The sequence below is a fragment of the Chiloscyllium plagiosum genome, chromosome 31 (assembly GCF_004010195.1).
Source record: "Chiloscyllium plagiosum isolate BGI_BamShark_2017 chromosome 31, ASM401019v2, whole genome shotgun sequence".
In the NCBI taxonomy this organism is placed as follows: domain Eukaryota; kingdom Metazoa; phylum Chordata; class Chondrichthyes; order Orectolobiformes; family Hemiscylliidae; genus Chiloscyllium; species Chiloscyllium plagiosum.
The window spans coordinates 16,123,075-16,144,694 of NC_057740.1; the positions used below are offsets into that span (position 1 = coordinate 16,123,075).

The 21,620-nt window shown below is 39.1% G+C and overlaps 1 protein-coding gene across 1 annotated transcript; it reads right to left on the reverse strand.

Annotated features, from left to right (window-relative positions):
* Window positions 1–996: 996 nt before the first annotated feature.
* On the reverse strand, window positions 997–11,448 carry rpl36 (ribosomal protein L36). The gene is made up of 4 exons (XM_043721033.1): window positions 11,343–11,448; window positions 9,446–9,540; window positions 1,691–1,825; window positions 997–1,123 (listed from the first exon to the last, which is right to left on the reverse strand). The coding sequence occupies exons 2-4, from the start codon at window positions 9,536–9,538 to the stop codon at window positions 1,034–1,036; spliced, it is 318 nt and encodes a 105-aa protein (XP_043576968.1). The 5' UTR covers window positions 9,539–9,540; window positions 11,343–11,448; the 3' UTR covers window positions 997–1,033.
* Window positions 11,449–21,620: the final 10,172 nt, after the last annotated feature.

Sequence of the window (21,620 nt, forward strand, 5' to 3'; positions counted from 1 at the left end):
CAATATTAATTAACTTTAACTCAATTATTATGGCTGCTCCTTTTATCCTATGATTTATTTTTAGATAAATATTTCAGCCTTTGATTATTTAATAATGCAGCATTCATAATTGGCGATTCACAACCCTTTGAACAAATTCTTCATCTTAGTCCCAGTCTTCTTAACCTGATACTGTTATCTCATGTTCTAGATTCCTCAGGAGAAAGTGATCTTTAGCTACTCCATTAAGTCCTTTCAGAATCTGTTTAATGTGATCAGCAAAAACAAGTCTACCTCCAACTCTTATCCCCATGTATGAATCCTCCGAACATCCTTATTGAATGCTTCTTGCAAAGTATACATCTACTTTATCTTGCTCGATCTTTCTTTAAAAAGCCATTTCCCTATTTTTAGATTGTAGATTGATCATTTTATGATGAGTCCATTAAATTTCCTTAGATTCCAGAATTTTTTAGACAACTCATAAGCTAAATAACTTCCCTATTTTCTCTCTCCTTTCTTGAGCAGCTGTTAACTTCCAGTACTTTGGGGCCAAAATGGGAAATTTTAAAACATAACTAACCATCTTTGTTTTCCACCATGACGACAAAATTTGTTCAGCATCTCTATTTTCTCATTCCTTAAAATTTCTACTGTTTCTGTCTCAAGTTGAAATGCTTACTTTAATATCCTTGTAAAAATCTCTTGGCAACAATAATTGAAAGTCTAGGAAAGAACAGGCCAAGATGGAGAAGGACTGGATAAATGGACATCAGAAACTAGACAAAGGAGTGGGACACAAAAGTGGGCCTTTGTGGACTGTGGCTAATGTGAATGGATGGAAAGAAGCTCTTATTTCTGGCACGTTTACTGCCTTATTCTGTTCTTTGCTTTAAAAAAAATTTAATCTTTTGGTCAACCTTTGCTGGTTTCTAAAACTTTACTCCTCAAACTTACCATTAGGATATAATTTCATTAAAAGTAAGCTTCAATAAGCATGAGTCCAAACACAACAGATAACTTAAGAACTTTAATTGTAACAACTTTGTACAGATTAATCTTTCTTTGCAGCTGCCTTTCTCATTGCTGCCAGCACATTGCTGAGTTCTTCTCTCTTCCTCTTTGCACGGATGTGAGTACCAACCTGAAAAATAAACACTCATTAGCGTTCTGTTGCCCCTAATGGTAGAAAAATTAACTGTCAGTGATTTGCAATGAAGCATGCAATTTTAAAAAATTCCTTCCACTATATTGAAGTGTATAAAACAGCTGCAGTCTGCTTGCCTTGCTAATATTTAGGTTCAGATTTAATACTGCACAAGTTGCTTTTTAAAAAAAATTCTTGGCTAATTCCTCACCTGCAAGTCAGGAGACTGACAGTTAGTCAAACAAAGTCACCCACTTGCAACTCGGATTTCCTTCATGAAATACGTCCTCACGTTTTGATTCGAATCACTTAAGTATCACAAACATACACCCAAAATATTAGGATAAGCTGTCAATCAACACTGACATACTTTTCATCTGACAAAGTCTGACACAAATTTGTCCTAAAGAGAGTACATATTGGCATTTTAGAGCTACTAACATTAGTGAAGGAAAACGAGCAACAGTAAAGACGAGCATCAAGAAGAATCTGTTAAGCTATCACTATCAACTGACAGCCTTCAAGTTTTTTTATTATGTGCTCTCAGCACAAGTTGTTACTTACTCTCTTTTTGATGAATTTGAGTGCACGCTTGTCTTTAGAGACTTTCAGCAACTCCATTGCACGCCTTTCATAGGGAGCAAAACCACAGACCTCACGGATTAGATCTCTGACAAACTTGGTGTGCTTAGTTAGGCGCTAAGGAAATAGATTAAACCAAGAGTTAAAAGAGAACTCAGGCTTTCAACAATTGGCAATAATGTTCAGGTGCAATTCTAGATGTCCACTAAAAACAGTAGTATTCTTCAGGTTATTCCTGGTTCCATGTCCAAGTAAGGACAGAAACAGGAGGATGGTGTAAGTAAGTGTGTGGCTACAGAAATAGTCCAGGAAAGGAGGGATTTAGATTCCTGAAAAGTTGACAGTTGTAGAGAGATGGGATTTCTACTAGTCAGAAGGGCTGCACCTCTGCAGGACTAGGTCAAATATATTTAAGGCAATGTTTACTAGTGTTGTGGGGTTTTAAATTAGTTTGACAGGGAGTAGAAGCTAAATTTAGATTCAGAGACATGATAAGCAAAATTGAAATAACAGCTGAAAACTATGGACAAAACTAGTTGCACAATGATTGTATTTATCTACAACATCAATCTAGTGATGAAGGCAAATGAGTAGTATAGAGATAAGCATGTAAGTAGGATTACTGAAACAGGTCTTGAAGGTGCGAAAAATGGCAACTCAATACTCCTGACATGATTTTTGAGACACGACCGAGAAAAATAAAGTGACATGGTGCAACTTCAGTTGAAGAAGCCATTGTGATGGATATGAAACAATGTGATAGGAAAAGCGCAAAACAAAAATAGACAATCATGCTGCTGGGAATGTACTGAAAGGTCCCAAGCAGTTAAGTGGAGATAGAAAAGCAAATACGTAGACAAATTGTTGAATTTATTTGCATTATAAAATACATTTAAATGAATGCTTAGCCAGGATCTAGCAAGACAAATGAAAAGTCTGGGTTTAGTTTCAGGGATTAATCTAGAAATTGGAAAAGGTATCAGTAGGAAATCATTTTCTAGATTAGCGGTGATCATAATTCAGTCTGAGTAAATACGGAAAAGGTCAGTTAAAGGAGGGAAAGTTAGCTTGAGATGGAATTTACAAACAGCAGACAAAATTAATACATTCAAAAGTGGATAAATAACCAGGCTGGATGGTAAGATTACATCTTATTAATACTTGCTCTTTCCCCATGTTTATCACAGCCAGTATTTCAGCTGCATTGCCCTGTCTTTTATAAAGATGAATACAAAGGCAAATAGTGTGTCTGGGCTCACCTTTATTTTGATTGAAAATATTCATAAGTAAAATCAAAAAAAGGCCAAGAATATTTGATTAGTATGTGAAAAACAAGAAAAAATACGTCGGACCAATTAAGGGACCAAAAGGTAACAGCACAGAAACAGACCCTTCAGTCCATTTCGTCCACACCAACCAAAGTTTCCCCAAACTGAATGAGTCCCATTTTCCTGTGTTTGGCCCATACCCCCTAAACTTTTCCCATTTATGTATCTGTCCAATGTATTTTAAAAATGTTGTAACTGTACCTGCATCTATCACGTTCTCTGGCAGTTCATTCCACACATGAACCACCTAGAGAGAAAAGTTGCACCTCAAGTCTCTTAAATCTTTTTCCGGTCACCTTAAAAATGTGACCCCTAGTTTTGAACTTCCCCCATCCTGGGGAAAACCCCTTTGCTATTCACCTTATCTATGCCCTCATGATTTTATAAACCTCTATAATGTCACTCCTCAACCTCCTCTACTCTGGTGAAAAAAAAGAGGCCCAGCCTATCCTTAGAACACAAACCCTCCAGTCTGAAAACATCCTGGTAAATCTTTTCTGAACCCTCTCCAATTTAATAATATCCTTCTTATAGCAAGGTGACCAGAATTGTACTCCAAAAGAGGCCTCACCAACATCCTGTACAATCTCAACTCTTATACTCAGAATAATGAAGACAAATATGTTAAACACCTTAACCACACCATCTACGTGTAATGCAACTTTCAAAGAACTTGTACCTGAACCCCAAGGTCTCTGTTCAACCACTCACAACACTACCATCAACTGTACAAAGTCCTGCCTTGTTTGTTTTAACCAAAATGCAGTACCTCTCATTTATCTCCACCATGTATTAGATCATTGGCCAGAACTCAATGGTGCAAAGGTGATTTAGAGAGGAGGGGCTTCAGCTCCTGTGGACATCAGACAAGCTGCAATTGTTCTCCTTACAGCAGAGAAGCTCGAGGAGTCAGATAGAAATATTCAAAATTATGAGTGAATAGGAGAAAGTAGGAATGGAAATGATAACAGAAAGACAGATTCAATTTAACTGACAAAAGAACTGGTGGGAGAATTTTTTTTTATATAACGCAATGACTTATCTATTATTCACTCATGGGATGTGGGTGTTGCTGTCTCGGCCCAGCATTCATTGCCTGCCCCTAGATGCCTTTGAGGAGGTGGTGAACGCAGCAGCCCACATACTGTAGGTAGACCCACAATATTATCTGGGAGAGAATTCCAGAATTTGACCTAGCAACACTGAAGAACAGTGGTATATTTCCAAGTCAGAATGAGGAGAGGCTTGATAGGGAACTTGCAGGTTGCTAACCTTGTCATTTGCGATGCATTTAAAAGGTGCTTTGGAGAATCTCTGTAGATGGTACAAGGAGTGACTGTGGAAGATGACGGATGGGGTATGAATCAAGTCAGGTTGGAATTGTCTTGCTTAGTGTGTACAGGATGTATCTGGGTTATTTTCCACATTGTCAGGTGTTGCAGCTGTACTGAAACAACTTGGCTAGGTGAGTAGCAACTTCAGCGGCACAAGTCTTCAGGAATATTCCAGCCCATAGTCTTTCCAATATCCAGTACATCCAGCCATTCCTTGATATCACATGGAGTAAACTGAATTGGGTGGACTAGCATCTGTGATGTTGTGTATGACTGGAGGAGACCAAAATGGATCATCCACTTCGTGCTTCAACCGAAGCCTTTTCAATTGATATGCTAGGCTTATCCCCTCCCCCACAAAACCAAAATCAACATTGAGGATGGAGCCCTTTCCTTCAGTGAATTGTTTAATTGTCCACCACCATTCACAACTGGATGTGACAGGACTGCAGGCCTTAGATCTGATCCATTGATTGTGAATCATTTGGCTCTGTCTATCATTTGCTGCTTACACTTGGCATGCAAGTAGACCAGTGTTGTAATTTCAGCAAGTTGAGACCTCATCTTTGGTATGCCTGGTGCTGATCCTGGCATGCCCTTCTGCATTGTTCATGGAATCAGGGTTGATCCCTTGGCTTGATGAGTTGAGTTGGGGATACGCTGGGTCGTGAGGCTGCAGATTGTGGTGGAGTACATTTCTGCTGCTGTTGATGGCCCACAGTGCCTCACGTGTGCCTGGTGTTGAACTGCGAGATCTGTTGGAAGTCTGTCCCATTTAGCAGGGTGATGGTGCCACACACAGTAGAGATTATTCCCAAATGTGAAGGCAGGACTTCATCTCCACAAGGACTGAGGGGTTGTCACTCATCGATTCTATTATGATCAGATGCATCTGCAGCAGACAGATTGGTGAGGATAAGGTCAAGTACATTTTTGCCTCACCACCTGCCACAGATACAGTCTAGAAGCAATGTTCTTTAGGACCCGACCAGCTTGACTAGTAGTGCTGCTGCCCAAACAACTCTGTGTTCGACACTTAAACCCTCATCCAGAGTACATTCTACAGCTTACCAAGCTCAATGATTCCCAAGTATCGGCCAATGTCATTCATCAGCCAAGTGAGGATGGCAACTGGAAATCAGATTTCCTTGTCCATGTTTGACCTGATGCAGTGAGACTTCATGGGGTCAATGTTAAGAACTCCCAGGGCATCTCCCTCTCACCCGAATTAGAGAGAGAGCAAGAGAATTTGAGAGAGGGAAATGTAGAGACTTACAATGCAAGAGGATATGGCAAAATTACAGGGCAACTATTTGGATAATGATATCCAGAGTGGGACAGAAAGGGACACTACATTTAAGCATAAATAAAGCAGATAGGGTCAATGGGGAAATAACAGTAAAAAGAAAAAAAAATATTTCTTTGAATAGGAATAGTTTTCAGAACAAAATAGATAATTAACAGCACAAATACAGGTTAATGGATATGATCTTCTAGCCAATAGAGACATGATAACAAGGAGATCAAACTGGGAAATAAATATTCAGGGGTAGGAAACTTTTTGGAAAGGATAGATAGGAAGAAAAGGATGATGGGGTAGCATTTTTGATACAGGATGGAATAACAAGATCTGGTCTTGGATCAGAAGATCTTGAATCCATGAGTGGAAGTTAGAAATAAAAAAAGGGAAAGAAGACACTGGCCCCCGAGCAGTAGCTGTTCAGTAGAACAGAGAATCAATCAGGATTGAACGAGGGCTTGTCAAAAGCAGTACTTTAATCTTGGGTGACTTTAATCTTCATATAGATTGGGATGGTCAGATTGGCAGAGATGGCAATGAGGAAAAATTCACAGTGGATTTAAAACAGTTTCCTGGATGAACCAAAGGGCCCCTTTGGTCATTGATACAGAGTATCAATGACTTTATAACAATATGCTGTGGATTCAAATAGGGAATCAAACTATTTTAGATCTAGTAATCTGGCATGAGGAAGGTTTAATAATTAATGGCAGGATAAAACGTCATCTCAGAAACTGCAACCATAATGTGGTAGAATTTAGCAATTAATTTAACAGGGGAGAAACTTGACTCAGAAACAACTGTGCAGTCATTGTTTTTACCTCAGAAACAACTGTGTTGAGCTTAAATAAGACTAATTGCAAAGAAATGAGGGCACACCTGACCGGAGTAGATTGAGAAAAGACTTCAAAGACAATGGAGGATCAATGGCAGACATTTAATAAAATAGTTTGTGACTCACAAAGATAGGAAGGACTCGTGGAAGCCGATCATCAACCAGGAAGTTAAGGACAGCATCAGATTGAAAGAAAACACACATAATGTGGCCAATATTATTGGTAAGCCAGAGGTTTAAGAGTTTTAAATACCAATAAAAAACACCCCCAAAACAAAATTGAGGGTAAACTTGAAAGTAATATCAAGATGGACAGCAAGTAATTCTTTAAATATATGAAAAGGAAGAGAGAACCCAAAGTGAAGATAAGCCCCTTAGAGAATGAGGCTGGGGTAAAAGTAATAGAGAATCAGGCAATGGCAGAGTTAAGTAAGTGCTTTGCATCAGTCTTTAATGGAAGACACTAATAATATCCCAAAATTACAAAGTATTCAAACAGCAAAAGGACAAGAAACAGTACAACAACTATCACCAGAGAATAAGTGCTAGGGAAGCTCATGAAGCTAAAGCCAGTAAGTCCACTGAGATGGGATGCAAAATAGGATATTAAAGGAAGTGTCTCAAGAGATTGTGGATGTACTGTACTAATTTTCCAGGAATATCTAGGTTCTAGAAATGCCCCAGAGGATTGGAAAATTGCCAATCTACCTTCATTTAACAAGGGAAAGAGTCAAGGAAAGCCAGCATCCAAGATAATCAAGTAACAGGGAAGGCAAAATATTGGCCTTTATTTCAAAGAAAATAAAAAGTAGAGAGGTTTTGCTAAAAATATCCAAAGCACTAGTCAGTCAACAGCCGGACAACTGAACAGTTGTGGGCTCCTTATCAAGGCAAAAATATACAGGCTGTCCAGAGACGATTCACTACGCTGGTATCAGATCTGTCGGGACTGCTTTACGGAGGCAGGTGAGTTGTTTGAGCCTGTACTCATGGAATATAGAGGAAGGAGATAACATTACTGAAACATACACAATTATTAGAGGATTTGACAGGGTAGATAGGAAAAAGTTGTGTTTTCCCTTGCGTCTGGCACCAAAGGTCACATCACAGAATCAGAAGTCACAAACAGATATGAGGAGGAACTTCTCTCAGAGGGAGCGCAGTCAATCTGTGAAAGTCATGACCACACAGAACAGCTGAGGCAGGGTTAAGTATATTAAAGGCTGAGGTAGACATTTTTAATGCAAGGAAATCAAGGATTATGGGGAAAAGGTAGGAAAGTGGAGTGAGGATTATCAGATCTGTCATAATCTCACTGAGTGAAGGATCAGACTTGATGGAACGAATGGCCTACTTCTGTTCAACTTGTGAGCCAAGATACAAGATGTGATCATCGTTATTAATGGATATTATGGTCTATAAAAAAAAAGTATCCTTTGGTAAAAGGAGATTATGAAATATTGACAGGATAAGTACACTAGTAGAGGCATAATATTTAGCATTCTTGAAAGACGATATTGTCTCAAAGTGCAACAGAACCTTGACCAGTTGAGCCAATGGGCTGGAGTGGAAGATGGAGTTTAATTTACATAAGGTGTCGCATTTTGATAAGGCAAACTAGAGCAGGACCTTTACACTTAATGATAGGGCCCTGGAGCTTGTTGCCAAACAAAGAGACATAGGGGTGCAGGTGCGTAGCTCCTTGAAAGCAGAGTCACAGGTAGATAGGGTGGTGAAGGTAGTGTTTGATATGCTTGGGTTCAATGTCAGTGCACTGAGTATAAGTTAGGATGTCATGTGTGGCTGCATAGGATATCAGTGTAGGCACGTTTAGAAAACAGTGTAGAATTCTGGTCATTCTTCTATCGGCAAGTAACACAGGCCAAATAATGACAGGCTAGTCAGCCCAGGCTTGGTTATGGGCAAGTTACTGGAAAACAAATTCTAAGACCACATAAACCTGTTAGAAGCAGAAATTAAGGACAGTTGGCATGGATCTTAAAGGATGGCAATGCTGGACTAATTTGTCTGATCTTTGTTTAAAAAAAAGTCACAAATGAGGGTCAGCGAAGGTGCTCAATATAGTCCACATGGAATTCAGCAAACATTTTGTTAAGATTCCACAGAGAATACTAGCCATAAAATTAAAAACATATGGGATCCAAGCAAGAGTTAAAATGTTTTATTTTTCTTGGTTTGGTTTTCAGGGGCTCCTTCATTATCAGATATCATCAGAGTAACATTACCATCTGCATTTATAATGATATATTCTCAAAAGCAAAATTAAAATTCAACAACACTCTCCATCATCATCTCCACTAAAAAGTTAGAAGCCACATTACAACAGGTGAACATTAATTTTGAAACATCACATGATTAAACAGGCACAAGATAACCAAGCATGACTTCAACCTGTGGCATTCTCACTTCATCTGGTCACTTTCTCCAGTCCTGCTGCTCTTGGCAGACTTGCCCACTGCCAGCATTCAACTTTCATGCTTCCCTAATCCTAGTCTGCTTCCCACTTGTGTTTGTTGCTTATAGTTCAGAGTGAACTCCTCAAATTTCAACTGCTCCAACTACGGGTGCAAGTTTTCTCTGATTAATCTCACCCATGATTGAGTTTTCCAAGGCGATTTTGCCACAATTAGGGCAAATTAAGCTTACGCCCATTTGGATTCTGAGCATGGTTCGCTTTTGTTCAGGGTTCACAAGTTCCCCAAGTCCTTTTAGTTTGCACCAAGCCAATAACAGGAACAATCTTTCGGACTATTGCTATTATAAAAACATTACCATCTAATTTCAAAGGACCATCTTAAGCATTTTTTTAAACTCTTCAGAAAATTCATGTGGTTGGAGAGATGGTTGCCAATCCTGAAAAAATAACATCCATGCATTTGAAAATCTCATAGGTCATTTATCTAGATGTGTTTTACTTACCCCTCTTCGTCGGCACTGTCTTGGCCCAGTCTCATTCTTGGTAACAGGGTGACCTTTGCGCAGGCCAACTGCCATAGGATAGCGGATTGCCATTTCTATACAGAAAAATTAGAGCAGGGACATTTTGCAGTTAACACATTGGAATAAGTATAAAGTGAAGATTTAATCTGAAACTACAGCACGTGTGCAAACTCTATTACTGGTCTGCACCATTTAGATGGATACCTCATGTGGTACTGAGGGCTTGCTGCAGTCTACTGTATGTTATATTTGATGTGTAGGTGAACATGAAAACTTTGACATCAGAGCAGGGAGCTCTCCCATGTACTAACAAACAATCATCCCTCAACCCAAAATTTTTTGAGAGATCAAATGCACAAACTGACATCTATCAAAGACAGTGGCTTCCACTTCAAACACATCCTTGGTCCCTCTATTCCTACATACACACACACGGTGGAACACTTGGATCAACTCCATAATAAATCAGAATCCCTACTCTTCAGATAGAGGCCATTTGGCCCAAGTCTGCACTAACCCTCTGAAGAGCATCCCACCCACACTTACCATAAGTCCATCTATCTACACAACCTAAGCACTATGAGACAATTTAGCATGGCCAATCCACCTATCCTGCACATGTTTGTACTGTAGGAGGAAACCAGAATGCCCAGCAGAAATCCACGTAGTCATGGGGAGAACGTGAAAACTCCACATAGACAATCACATAAGATTGGAATCGAATCTACATCTCAAGCACTGGAAAACAGCAGTACTAACCATTGTACCATGCTGAATTGCAGACCAGATCAGTTCAATAGGATCTCTGCTGAGTGCACAACACTCCTAAAGCACTGCACTAAGGACTAGCTTAGATTATCTACCAAGTCTTCAAAATGAGGCTTCAATCCATAATAGTCAACTCAGTGATGACTGAAATACTTTTCCTTCGCTCATAGTTGGAACTGAGCAGAATGTGCCCGAGATGATCTTCTAACTTTTATACTTGCCATTTCTATACAGAAAAATCAGAGCAGGGACATGTAGTAGTTAACACATTTGAATAAGTATAAAGTGAAGATTTAATCTGATCACGAAGGACATATATTTCTACTTACAGTCTTTACTTTAACCCCCACCCATGCCTTCATTATTCCTGTCATATTCGATCTATAAAGTGGAGATTATTCAAAACTCTGCTGCCTGCTCCTATCATCAAGTCTATCACTTGTCATCCTTATAGTGGCTATTATTTTGCAACGCTTCGTCACGATTTGCAAACCCTTTCACACACTTGCTTGTCCGCAACTCTGTAAACTCAAGCCCCTCAATCCTACAAGATTCCACCCTTACTTGTAACGATTTCAGCTCTATCTTGAGCCGTCCACATTCCAAACTCTGCAAATGTCGCCACAAACCTCGTTCCTCCTTTCAGACACCCCCTCACCCTTTGATCAATCAATTTATCATCATCTCCCAACGTATTTCATTGATTTACGGCTGGTAAGCGCGCGGCACACAGTTGGACCAGAATTCAGCAGCAGTGGTCATTGCCCTGGTTTGCAAACGCAGAACGGGGTCTCTGCGGAAATTTCCGGAGCCGTTAGTAACAGCACTCACGCCAAGTGAAATGAGGGTCTTTAATAAATAACTGGGTTATTCAGAAATATCACATAGATCAGCAGAGAGCCCAAAGTTCTCATGACGCTGCGTAAAGATCTCCTCCAAATATCCGTAAATGAAGATTTAAATATGACAATTCGGCATAAAATATTAAGTCCAACTACCACAAAAGATGCAATTCTGTCCATTCCTACATAAAAGGAGTCATCCAACCCCAAGATGGTTGAGATAACAACTAGATTGAATTTGATCTAACCAGCATTTATCTCCGTACCTAGCTCAGTTATGGCGTCGGTCAGGAAAGACCGGAACAGAAAGAATGCTGGGATACCAGGCCTTCCTCCCAGTGCCGCCTTGAATCACGTGACTCGGCTAAGGCTGTGACGAAAGTCATGACGCCATGTTGGGATTTTGATATTTGTGTTTTGTTAAGTCTATCTCACTTAATTTACATAGACTGTTTATTTGAGAAATGAGTTTTGATTGCAATAGGTTAAAAATCAAATTGTTGTTGCTGACAGTTGACATGAGCAAAAATCTGTTGGTTTTTCAATTAATTATATAACAGTTTAATCATATCATTTTACATTTTCACAGAGCTGTAAATGAGAGAATTCCTGATTAACATTACACAATTGGAATTTTTTTTTAAATAATTAGGTTGGAGAACTTCTATTTGTCTACGTCTGCTTGAGTGAGATCCATTGTATTGTTCTGATGTTTTCAAGTTCCCTTTGTAAGCAGGGTTTGCATCCAAAAATGTAAAAGGCTTATTTCTCACTGGCACGCTCCTTGATTTTGGAGGCTTCAACTATGTGGGCAGGCCAAAATATGATTATTTTGCTATTCTAATTTAGTGTGAGACTGTATGGCTTAAACTGTGTAACCTAAACCAAGACATTGTTTGCTTCAGGCTTTTCTATTTTTTCTGTACTTGTATTTTTTTTCTGTTAAAGGATATCTTTGCAAATTAGTTTAAATTGTTTGCTTCAGACTTTTCTGTTTCTGTATTGGTTTCCTTCTGTTAGAGGATATCTTTGCAAATTAGTTTATATTAATATCTGTATGCAGAACTGAATAAAATTTAAAGCAAATTAATGCATTCCAGAATGAAGGAATTGGTAAGAAAGTACCTGGAGTATTGGCACTGATTACATGTTTTCTAATCATTCTGAACAGAAATGTTATTCCCACCTCAGCAGCAGGTGGGACATGAACTAGACCCTTCTGGCTCGGAGGTAGGGATACTACCAGACTGCCACAAGAGCCCCACTGTGGACAATTTAAGTCTCTTTTGTTTAGAAAGGACATACTGTAATTGAATTAGTAGCAGTGTAGAGAATGTTCGCTCACAAGATGCTTGGGTAGAACGTTGTCTCATGAGGAAAGGTTGGACTTGTATCCACTGGAATGTAGAAGAATGAGATGGTTTTAAAGAAACATCCAAGAAGACTTGACCGGTGATGGTGAAAATTTGTTTTGCTTTCTGGAAATTGTTACAGCGAGGTGTTTTTAGAAATGTGATCCTTGACTTTATAAGTAGAATATTTCAAAAAGCAATCATGTTATGCTGAAATTTTATAAAGAGTTCTCCATTTTAGTGAGTTGAGGTTTTTTTCCAAGGGGTTTTAAATCTGTGGAAATCTCTTCCAGAGAGAGCAATTGAGGAAGCTTAATTGAATATTTTTAATGCCAACTGTGACAAATTTTTGATTGATGATGGAGTTAGAGGGTGTGTCTGCATGGGTTACAGACAGGTGCTCCAGTTTCCTCCCAGAGTCCAAAGATAGTATGCTTTCCTTTATTGGTCAGAGCATTGAGTACAGAAGCTGGGAGGTCATCTTGTGTCTGTATAGGACATTGGTTTGGCCACTTTTGGAATATTGCGTGCAATTCTGGTCTCCCTGCTGAACGAAGGATGTTGTGAAACTTGAAAGAGTTCAGAAAAATTTAAAAGGATGTTGCCAAAGTTGGAGGGTTTGAGCTACACAGAGAGGCTGAATCTGTTGGGGCTGTTTTCTCTGGAGTGTCGGAGGCTGAGGAGTGACCTTATAGATGTGTGTAAAATCATGAGGGGCACAAATAGTGTAAATAGACATGGTCTTTTCCCTGGATTGGGGGAATCCAGAACTAGAGGGCATAGTTTTAGGCTGAGAGGGGAAAGATTTAAAAGGAACGTAAGCGGCAACTTTTTCACGCAGAGGGTGGTGCGTGTATGGAATGAGCTGCCAGTGAAGTGGTGGAGGCTGGTACAATTACAACATTTAAAGGACATCTGGATGGGTACATGAATAGGAAGGGTTTAGAGGGAAATGGGTCAAGTGCTGGCAAATGGGACTAGATTAATTTAAGATATCTGGTCAGCATGGATGAGTTGGACCAAAGGATCCGTTTCTGTTCTTGTACATCTCTATGATGGTATGTTTTTTGCGCACATTAAATGGATTGTCCTTACTAAATTGCCCTGTAGTGTCCAAGGATGTGCAGACTAGATGGGTTAGTCTTGGTAAACGCAGAGTTATGGGGATACGGTTTGAGGCAGGGTCTGAGTGGGATGCTGTTCAGAGGGTCGTGCAGACTTGATGGGCTGAATGGCTTCTTTCCTCACTGTAAGGATTCTATAACGTAGACAATAGATAGGAAAGTAGAGATGAGGCCAAAATCAGATTACTTGTGATCTTATTGAATGGAGAAGCAGCTCTAGAGACCAAATGGCCTACTCATGCTCCTAATGCCTATGTTTGTATGAACATCAATGTGGTAACTGGAATTGAGTCTAATATTGCAGCTAAGTTGGACTAACCAGTGTTTTATAAAATTTCAGCATAACATGATTGCTTTTTGAAACATTCTACTTATAAAGTCAAGGATCACATTTCTAAAACACCTTTGGGCAACACAGTGCCTCACCGCATCAGGGACCAGGATTCGATTCCACCCTCGGGCAACTATTTGTGTGGACTTTGCACATCCTACCCGTGTCTGTGCAGATTTCCTCTGGATGCTCTGGTGTCCTCCCACAGCACAGAGATGTGCAGGTTAGGCCATGCTAAATTGCCCATAGTATCCAGAATGTGCAGGTTGGGTGGGTTAGCCAGGGAAAACGCAGGGTTACAGGATAGGTCTGGCTGGGATGCTCTTCAGAGGTTCAGTGTGGACTCGATGGGTTGAATGGCCTGCTTCCACACTGTAAGGGATTCTATGATTCTCAGTGCTCAGCCAACTTCAAATAAATATGTCCATAGAATCTTGGGTCTTTTTTTCATCCCAATTTCTGTGAGATTTTGGGTTCAGAAGTCAAAGATGGATAATAATGAACCTAAATCAATGATTTTAAAACTGACAGATTAGCCAAGTAGAAAGGAAAAATATACAACCCATGACACCTTGACAGTGATTCACTGATACCAAAGGACAAAAGGCTGGTTGGCACAAAGTGTGTTGATCTCTCTGCCTGAGGAAGGAGCGGGGTTGTGGTTGCAAATAAACCTGTTGGACTACAACTCAGGATGAAGGGCTTTTGCCCAAAATGTCGCTTTTCTTGCTCCTCGGATGCAGCTTGACCTGCTGTGCTTTTCCAGCACCACTCTAATTTTGACTACAACCAAGTGTCGTGTGATTTTTGACGATCTCAGTATTGTAATGGCATTGTAATTGTAAACATAAAGGGGCATGTAAGTGCAAGAAGACTCCTGACAACTATTCCAAAATGTAGTGACATCAATACCAGGTGCAGAGTTTTTGTGACCTTTTCTCTATTTTAAGAGTTGTTTGTGCATTTCTAGAAAGAGAAAAAATTATGCTGTACCAGTTTTTTCTGAACAGTTCTGTTTTTCAAAGTTTGTGAGAAGATTTGTAGCTCGGGTGCTCGTTGTTGTGGTTCTGTTCGCCGAGCTGGGAATTTGTGTTGCAGACGTTTCGTCCCCTGTCTAGGTGACATCCTCAGTGCTTGGGAGCCTCCTGTGAAGCGCTTCTGTGATCTTTCCTCTGGCATTTGTAGTGGTTTGAATCTGCCGCTTCCGGTTGTCAGTTCCAGCTGTCCGTTGCAGTGGTCGGTATATTGGGTCCAGGTCGATGTGCTTATTGATTGAATGTGTGGATGAGTGCCATGCCTCTAGGAATTCCCTGGCTGTTCTCTGTTTGGCTTGTCCTATAATAGTAGTGTTGTCCCAGTCGAATTCATGTTGCTTGTCATCTGCGTGCGTGGCTACTAAGGATAGCTGGTCGTGTCATTTTGTGGCTAGTTGCTGTTCATGGTTGCGGATCGTTAGCTGTCTTCCTGTTTGTCCCATGTAGTGTTTTATGCAGTCCTTGCATGGGATTTTGTACACTACATTGGTTTTGCTCATGAGAGCTCGGCGAACAGAACCACAACAGTTCTGTTTTTAATCGCTGAAAAAATTATTGAGTCTGTATATCTTACATCTCACCTTTAAACTTCTACTGTTTCATTTGTGTTGCCTTATCTGCCAAATGTCATTTCACCAGTCCATGTTCTTCTGAAATTTGTTGCTCTCTTCCTCATTGTTTACTACATTTCAAAGTTTCATAACATCTGCAAATGTAGAAATTTGCATTTTCCCATTATTTAACCATAGAAACTAGTTAAATACTTTTCATGGAGCTGTAAGTTTATAAATAGTTTTACAAACATTATTTTCCCCTTTCTAGTTAGTAATAGAATTAACTGATCTTACTTGGCAACAGCCTTTTTCTTTGTCTAAAGATACCACAATCTGTGTTGCCAAGGTGCTCAGCCTCAACTTGCATTCAAATATTGATGTGCTATGGATGTCACTGTGCATGTTTGTACCAGTACTTTTCCACTCCTCAAGTCTGAGCTTCAGCCAGGCTGTCAGAAAAAGTCATTCTACTTGAGCCCTGAAACTACTTGGTATAGAACAGCTTTTAAATCATGATATTAAGAATGGCATAACCCAGACTGCTTTACAAGCAGTTCACTAGTTGTTGAAATGTAGTCATTGTTATAATGTAGATATTACTAAGTGATGTAACTAGATATTAGCAGGCAATTAATCTTTCCTTATTTTAGAACATGCGACTGCTGTATTACCATTGATGGGACTCTTCTGATGGCCTAATATGCAAAGGTATCAAGATGAAAAGAGCAGAGGTTGGAAATATTGTGCTACGTTAGGCCAGTGGTTCTCAACGTGGTTCACAGACCATGACTGGTTGACAATGATCCTCCAGGTTAGAGGCTGACCCAAAATGTTAGCCACTGAACTACAACACCATGGCCAAGTTTATACAAGAGAACAGACTAAAAGCCTCCTCTCTATCACTCACATGATGTCACACAACAGATCAGCTCCTCCATGCATGGCATAAGCTTGACCAACAATATTGTTTTATGAGCAAGATTTATGTTACGTTACAACATATAAATGCAAGACTGGATTTTCAAATCCTTATGTGCTGAAAATGAAGAATAACTGCTGCATGTAGAATCCAATTAGAGACTGAAGCTCTTCAGCTTAGAGCCAGGTATCACTCTTGGAAATCCCATCAAAAGTAACAATATACTTCCCATTAATTTTGCTGAGTTTTATTGAAATGGCAAACAAAAGCAGATATGATAGGTGATCCATGTTCATAGGTGCTCAGACAAAAATGTTTAAGAACCACTGAACTAACATCAAGGTCCTATCATTTGTCTGGGCTAGAAGGGCAGGGAGCAGAGTATGGATTGACAGTAAAAGGTACTCATAGGTCTTTCTCCTGGTCATCACAATGGTGTCCAATGACATACCACAGGAATCAGTGCTGGATCCTTATTGTTTATGATATACAAATGATGTAGATGAGCGTGTGCGGGGAATGATAAGTAAGTTTGCAGATGACAAAGATTGTTTGGTGGTTACTAGTGAGAAAGAAGATCCTAGATTATAGGAAGATATAGACAGTTGATAAAATGACATAAACTATATGAGCAGGGAGGTTATGCTGGAGCCATACAAAACTTTGGTTAGCTCACAGCTGGAGTACTGGGTGCAGTTCTGGTCATCACACTGTAGGAAGACGGCGATTGCACTGGGAGATGTGCAGAGGATATTCACCAGGATGCTGGCTGGGTTGGAGTGTTTTTCTTTGAAGATAATTTGGATTGACATTTTTTTGGAACAGGGTGGGGTGGGGAAACTTAATTGAGGTGCATAAACAGGATAGATAGAAAGTAGCTATTCACCTTAGTTGAGGGGTCAATAACAAGGGAGCATAATTTTAAGGTGAAAAGTGGGAGGTATAGAGGGGATTTGAGGAATTTATTTTCATGTAAAGGGTGGTGGGAATCTGGAATGCACTGCCTGGGAGGGTAGTAGAGTTGAGAAACCTTGCAAACTTTTACAAGTTTCTGAATGAACACTTGAAATGTCGTAACATTCAAGACTATAGGTCAAGTGTTGGAAAGTGGAATTAATTTAGATAGGTTGGAAGAGACTTGATAGGCCAAAGGTCCCCTTCTGTGCTACATGACTATGTAGTGGCTAGTTTTGAAGATGCATCAGTGAAGACAGGATATTGCTAGGCCTTGACCCCAAGACAATTAGCACATCTGTTTAGCAGAAATACCAGAGGGTTAACAGTACAATTAAAAATATACATCAGCAACTGTCAGTAACAAATGGAAAAAGGTAAGGATGGATAAAAGAATATTTTATATCTACAGAAAACTTTTGTTTTTTGCCACAAGAAGTTCCTCCAAAGCTAGAAACCACAAGTAAAAGATTTTTATGTTCACAAATTTTTATTTTAGGATGTTCATTACTGCAGTCAGTGCCAAACCACATGAAATTGACAAAATATAAACTATTCTGACCACCAGAGGGCCACAGATTTACTTTATATTCAAAACAAAATGGGTGAACTTCTTTGCAAACATTCCCTTTTTAGGATAAGTTTCCAACGATGATTTCGAATGCTACAAGCTCACTTTTTTTTTTAAAAAAAAGGGACTCTTGATAATAATAAAACTAAGCATTGTTTCAGCAAATCGAGTAAATAACATTCCAATTTAAAAGAAAATGTGCTATATCGTGAGATATATTACCTTCACCTTTTTAAAAAATTGCTCCTCAATTTTTCCAGTTTTCCAAATCTGAAGGAGTTGACACTTGCGGTTTCAGGGCGTGTGTAATGTTTGAACATCAACGGTACACTGTAGGTTACAGACGGAAAGATTCTGTTGTCATGCCGTAGCTAAAGACACATTTTTAAGCTTTCATAATATTTCCCCCCATCCCCGTCACACTCCTTTTTAAAATCTCAATATTGAATTGAACCAGGCCAGACGGCGATTTCCCTCCTCTTTTCCAACTGTTGTTTCCTCCCATAATAGTTGCTCCAGAAGACATCTGAATTGATCACTGGATATTTGGACAACTCCTTCCAAGCTTTTCTGGGACTAACTTGGGTACGAAGAAAGCTGTAATGAAATTGTGACTCCTAAACATGCACCCACTTTGTTGTTCTGATTTTAGCTAGGTTCGCCGCTTATACTGGATCACATTAAATGGATAATGCAAAGGACGAATGCAGAACAAAACTGAAGCTGATGCTTGATTCCTTATTCTGTGTTGTATCTCAAAAATAAGTTACGTACGCGGAGCATGCAAATTCTTGACAGTTTGTGAATAATACATTTTAAAGATACGGTCAACGCATACAAACTGCAACATTGTGTTCGTTCCAGCACATTTGTAACGATTTCCACAAAACAATTTATAACTTGAACGTCAAAGGATGAGAGGCGACCTGATAGAAATCGACAACATTATGGGAGGAATGGGTAGTCAGTCATTTTGGCAGGGTTCTCATGTCAATTACTAGGGAACATAGGTTTTAGGTAAAAAGGGGTAAGTTTAAAGGAGATGTCAGTGGAAGTTTGTTTTTACACAATGAGGTAAGCGACTGGAATGCACTGCCAGATGAGGCTGATAGAACAGCAACACATACATGAATAAGCAGGGGATACAAACAGCAGAGAAATAAAAGGTTTTAAGTTAGAAAGGCATTATGTGTAGGTGCAGTCAGGTGGGCTGAAGGACCTGTTCCTTTGCACTATACTTTTTTTTGTAGTGAAGACTGAACAATAATGCATTCAGCCCAGTAAATTACAGTACAAGTAGGCAAGTGAGTCTTGAGAAAATCACAAATAGGCTGTAAAATGCTCAAAAGTTAAAGTATAAATCTCGACAAAAAAAACTTGTCAGAACTGTGCACAGATTTCATTTAAAAAAACCTTCAAAATCAAAGTTCCCTAGTGGTTGATCAGAAGCTGATGATTACTAGTTTGTGGGGAGGAAGAAAAACTCATTGTTAACGTGTGGTTTCTGCTCTGTCGCTTTCTGTTTTGGTCCAACGTTTTTCAGTAATTAAATTCTTAGGAATCCAATGACTTATTGGTTGCATCCTCACTTCTGATCTGGTTTTGCTTTTAATAAAGGTCACAGTGAGTGATACAAAACTTGACACAACAAGCACACTTTTAAGAGCTTCACAAATACAAATTAAAGTGAAAGTTTAAAATAAAACAAAAATAAAATAACTTGCAGTTACTAGCATGTATAAATTATCTTTTAATTTTCCACTGCTTGGTCAGTCATCTGGTTAACACCAGGGAATTGGGATTAAGTATGAAGATTGGGCCACGTAATAAGTATTGACAAAGGTCAATTTCAAAATTTTATAACTACACTCCAAGACTTGAAGTGCTCATTCCAGTGTAGCAGTGATGCAAGTGTATGGTACCTCGGACAGTACAGATCATTTACGATGAGATTTTAAATTGAGGTTGCAATATATTTTTATTTCAGTTTGAGCAGCTGTAATATTTTGCTTTTTACAACTCCAGGCCATAGTTTGAGGTTTTAGTGACTGCAAAATATTTGTATTTTGAGAAGTTCAGCAGGGTATTTTTCATTTGCTTAATTCAAAAGCAAAATACTAGGTGTTTGACATCTGAAATAAAAGCAGATAATACTCAAATGGCCTGGCAGCATCCATGAATAAACAGTGTTAGTACATGGTCAGTGACCTTTCATATGGGAATTCCACTCCCACCAAGTAATTCTGGCATTTTTCTGGTTTTATTTCTCTTTTGTCTGTCATTGCACAGGTGATTCATAATCATTCAAAGTTGCAAGAAAAAACAATAATCAGTAGAACTGATCTGTGTTCCTCTAGTTTGCCATTTTTGTGCTTTTTCTATAGGACACGTTCAATTTAACAAGATTAATTTCAATTCGAATGGTGCTATCACTAATACAATCTGCTAGAATTACATACGTGAATTTAATAAATTCCAGTGAAATGGCATCAAGGAACAATTATTTTAGTCTCCTGAAAAATTATTGCAGTCATATGTTCCAATTCTAAAAAGTCAAATTTTAAAAAAATGGAAAAATGGATTTCAGTGGTTGAGAAAATTAGTGGCACCAGCTGAAATAGATTGTGTTATTGATAACCAGTTGTAACTTATCATACATATTGGAGATTGCACCTACATGACACAGGGCAATAAAAATGAACAAATCAAAACAATGAGGTTTAATTAATGTATATTTGCTATTTTTGTGATTATGTCATGATCATAGCCTGTCCAACAGTTAAACTGTAGGACTAAAGACATCATTTAGATGCTGACTATAGAGAGAGTTAAAGGAAGATTGATGTAGTTTGTAAATCTAATTTGCCTCAAATTTGAAATGTTATTCCCTTTGCAGGCTTCGTCTAATAAGCCAGAGGTGATAGTTTGTCCACACCAGAAAAAAAGTTGTCTAAGAGATGGGAGATTAGGAAGAAATAATCACAGAATTGTTATTTGTAGGAAGTCATTCTGTCAATCTTATATACAGCAGCTCTCTGAACAACTAAGGTGTTCCAGAAAGATTAGGTAAGGGAGGGGGAGCCCGGTTAAAAAGAACAAGCTAAGAATAGATATCCTAAATTAATCTAGTCCCATTGGCCAGCACTTGGCCCATAACCCTCCAATCCCTTTCCTATTCAGATACCCATCCAGATGCCTTTGAAATGTTGTAATTGTACCAGCTCCCACCATTTCCTCTGGTAGTGCATTCCATACACCCACCACCCTGTGCGTGAAAAAGTTGCCCCTTCGGAACCTTTCAAATCTTTCCCTTCTCCACCCTAAACCTATGACCTCTGGTTCTGGAGTTCAGAATGAGCTGAAAGTAACTAATCGGTGGCGAATTGAATGTATTCCGTGTAGAAGAAAATTTTAAAACTTCGATTTCACCTTTTGCATTGTATGAAAAAGGGACTGTTTAGCAACGGGGATTAGTTCATAATTTTTATTTAAAAGGGGGGGGGGGGGAAGTACCAACAACCAGTACTTTAAAGCTGGCGATTTTTAATATTTAATTTTTCTCTTACAAAAAAATACTTTTTGATCAGATAATGACCTCACCTCCCTCTCAAATTGCACCTGAATCCCGAGACAATTCCTTCAATCCGTTGCGGTTTGTCGAGGCGCGCCAAAATTTGAAAACCGCGCTTTCCGTTAGGGCGCGGG

Excerpts from the sequence above, each read along its gene's own strand:
- rpl36 (XM_043721033.1), bottom strand. The coding sequence starts at position 9,538 with ATGGCAATCCGCTATCCTATGGCAGTTGGCCTGCGCAAAGGTCACCCT. Across the intron at positions 1,826-9,445 it reads GACAGTGCCGACGAAGAGGG|CGCCTAACTAAGCACACCAA; the intron begins GTAAGTAAAACA and ends CTATTTCCTTAG. Across the intron at positions 1,124-1,690 it reads TCAAATTCATCAAAAAGAGA|GTTGGTACTCACATCCGTGC; the intron begins GTAAGTAACAAC and ends TTTATTTTTCAG.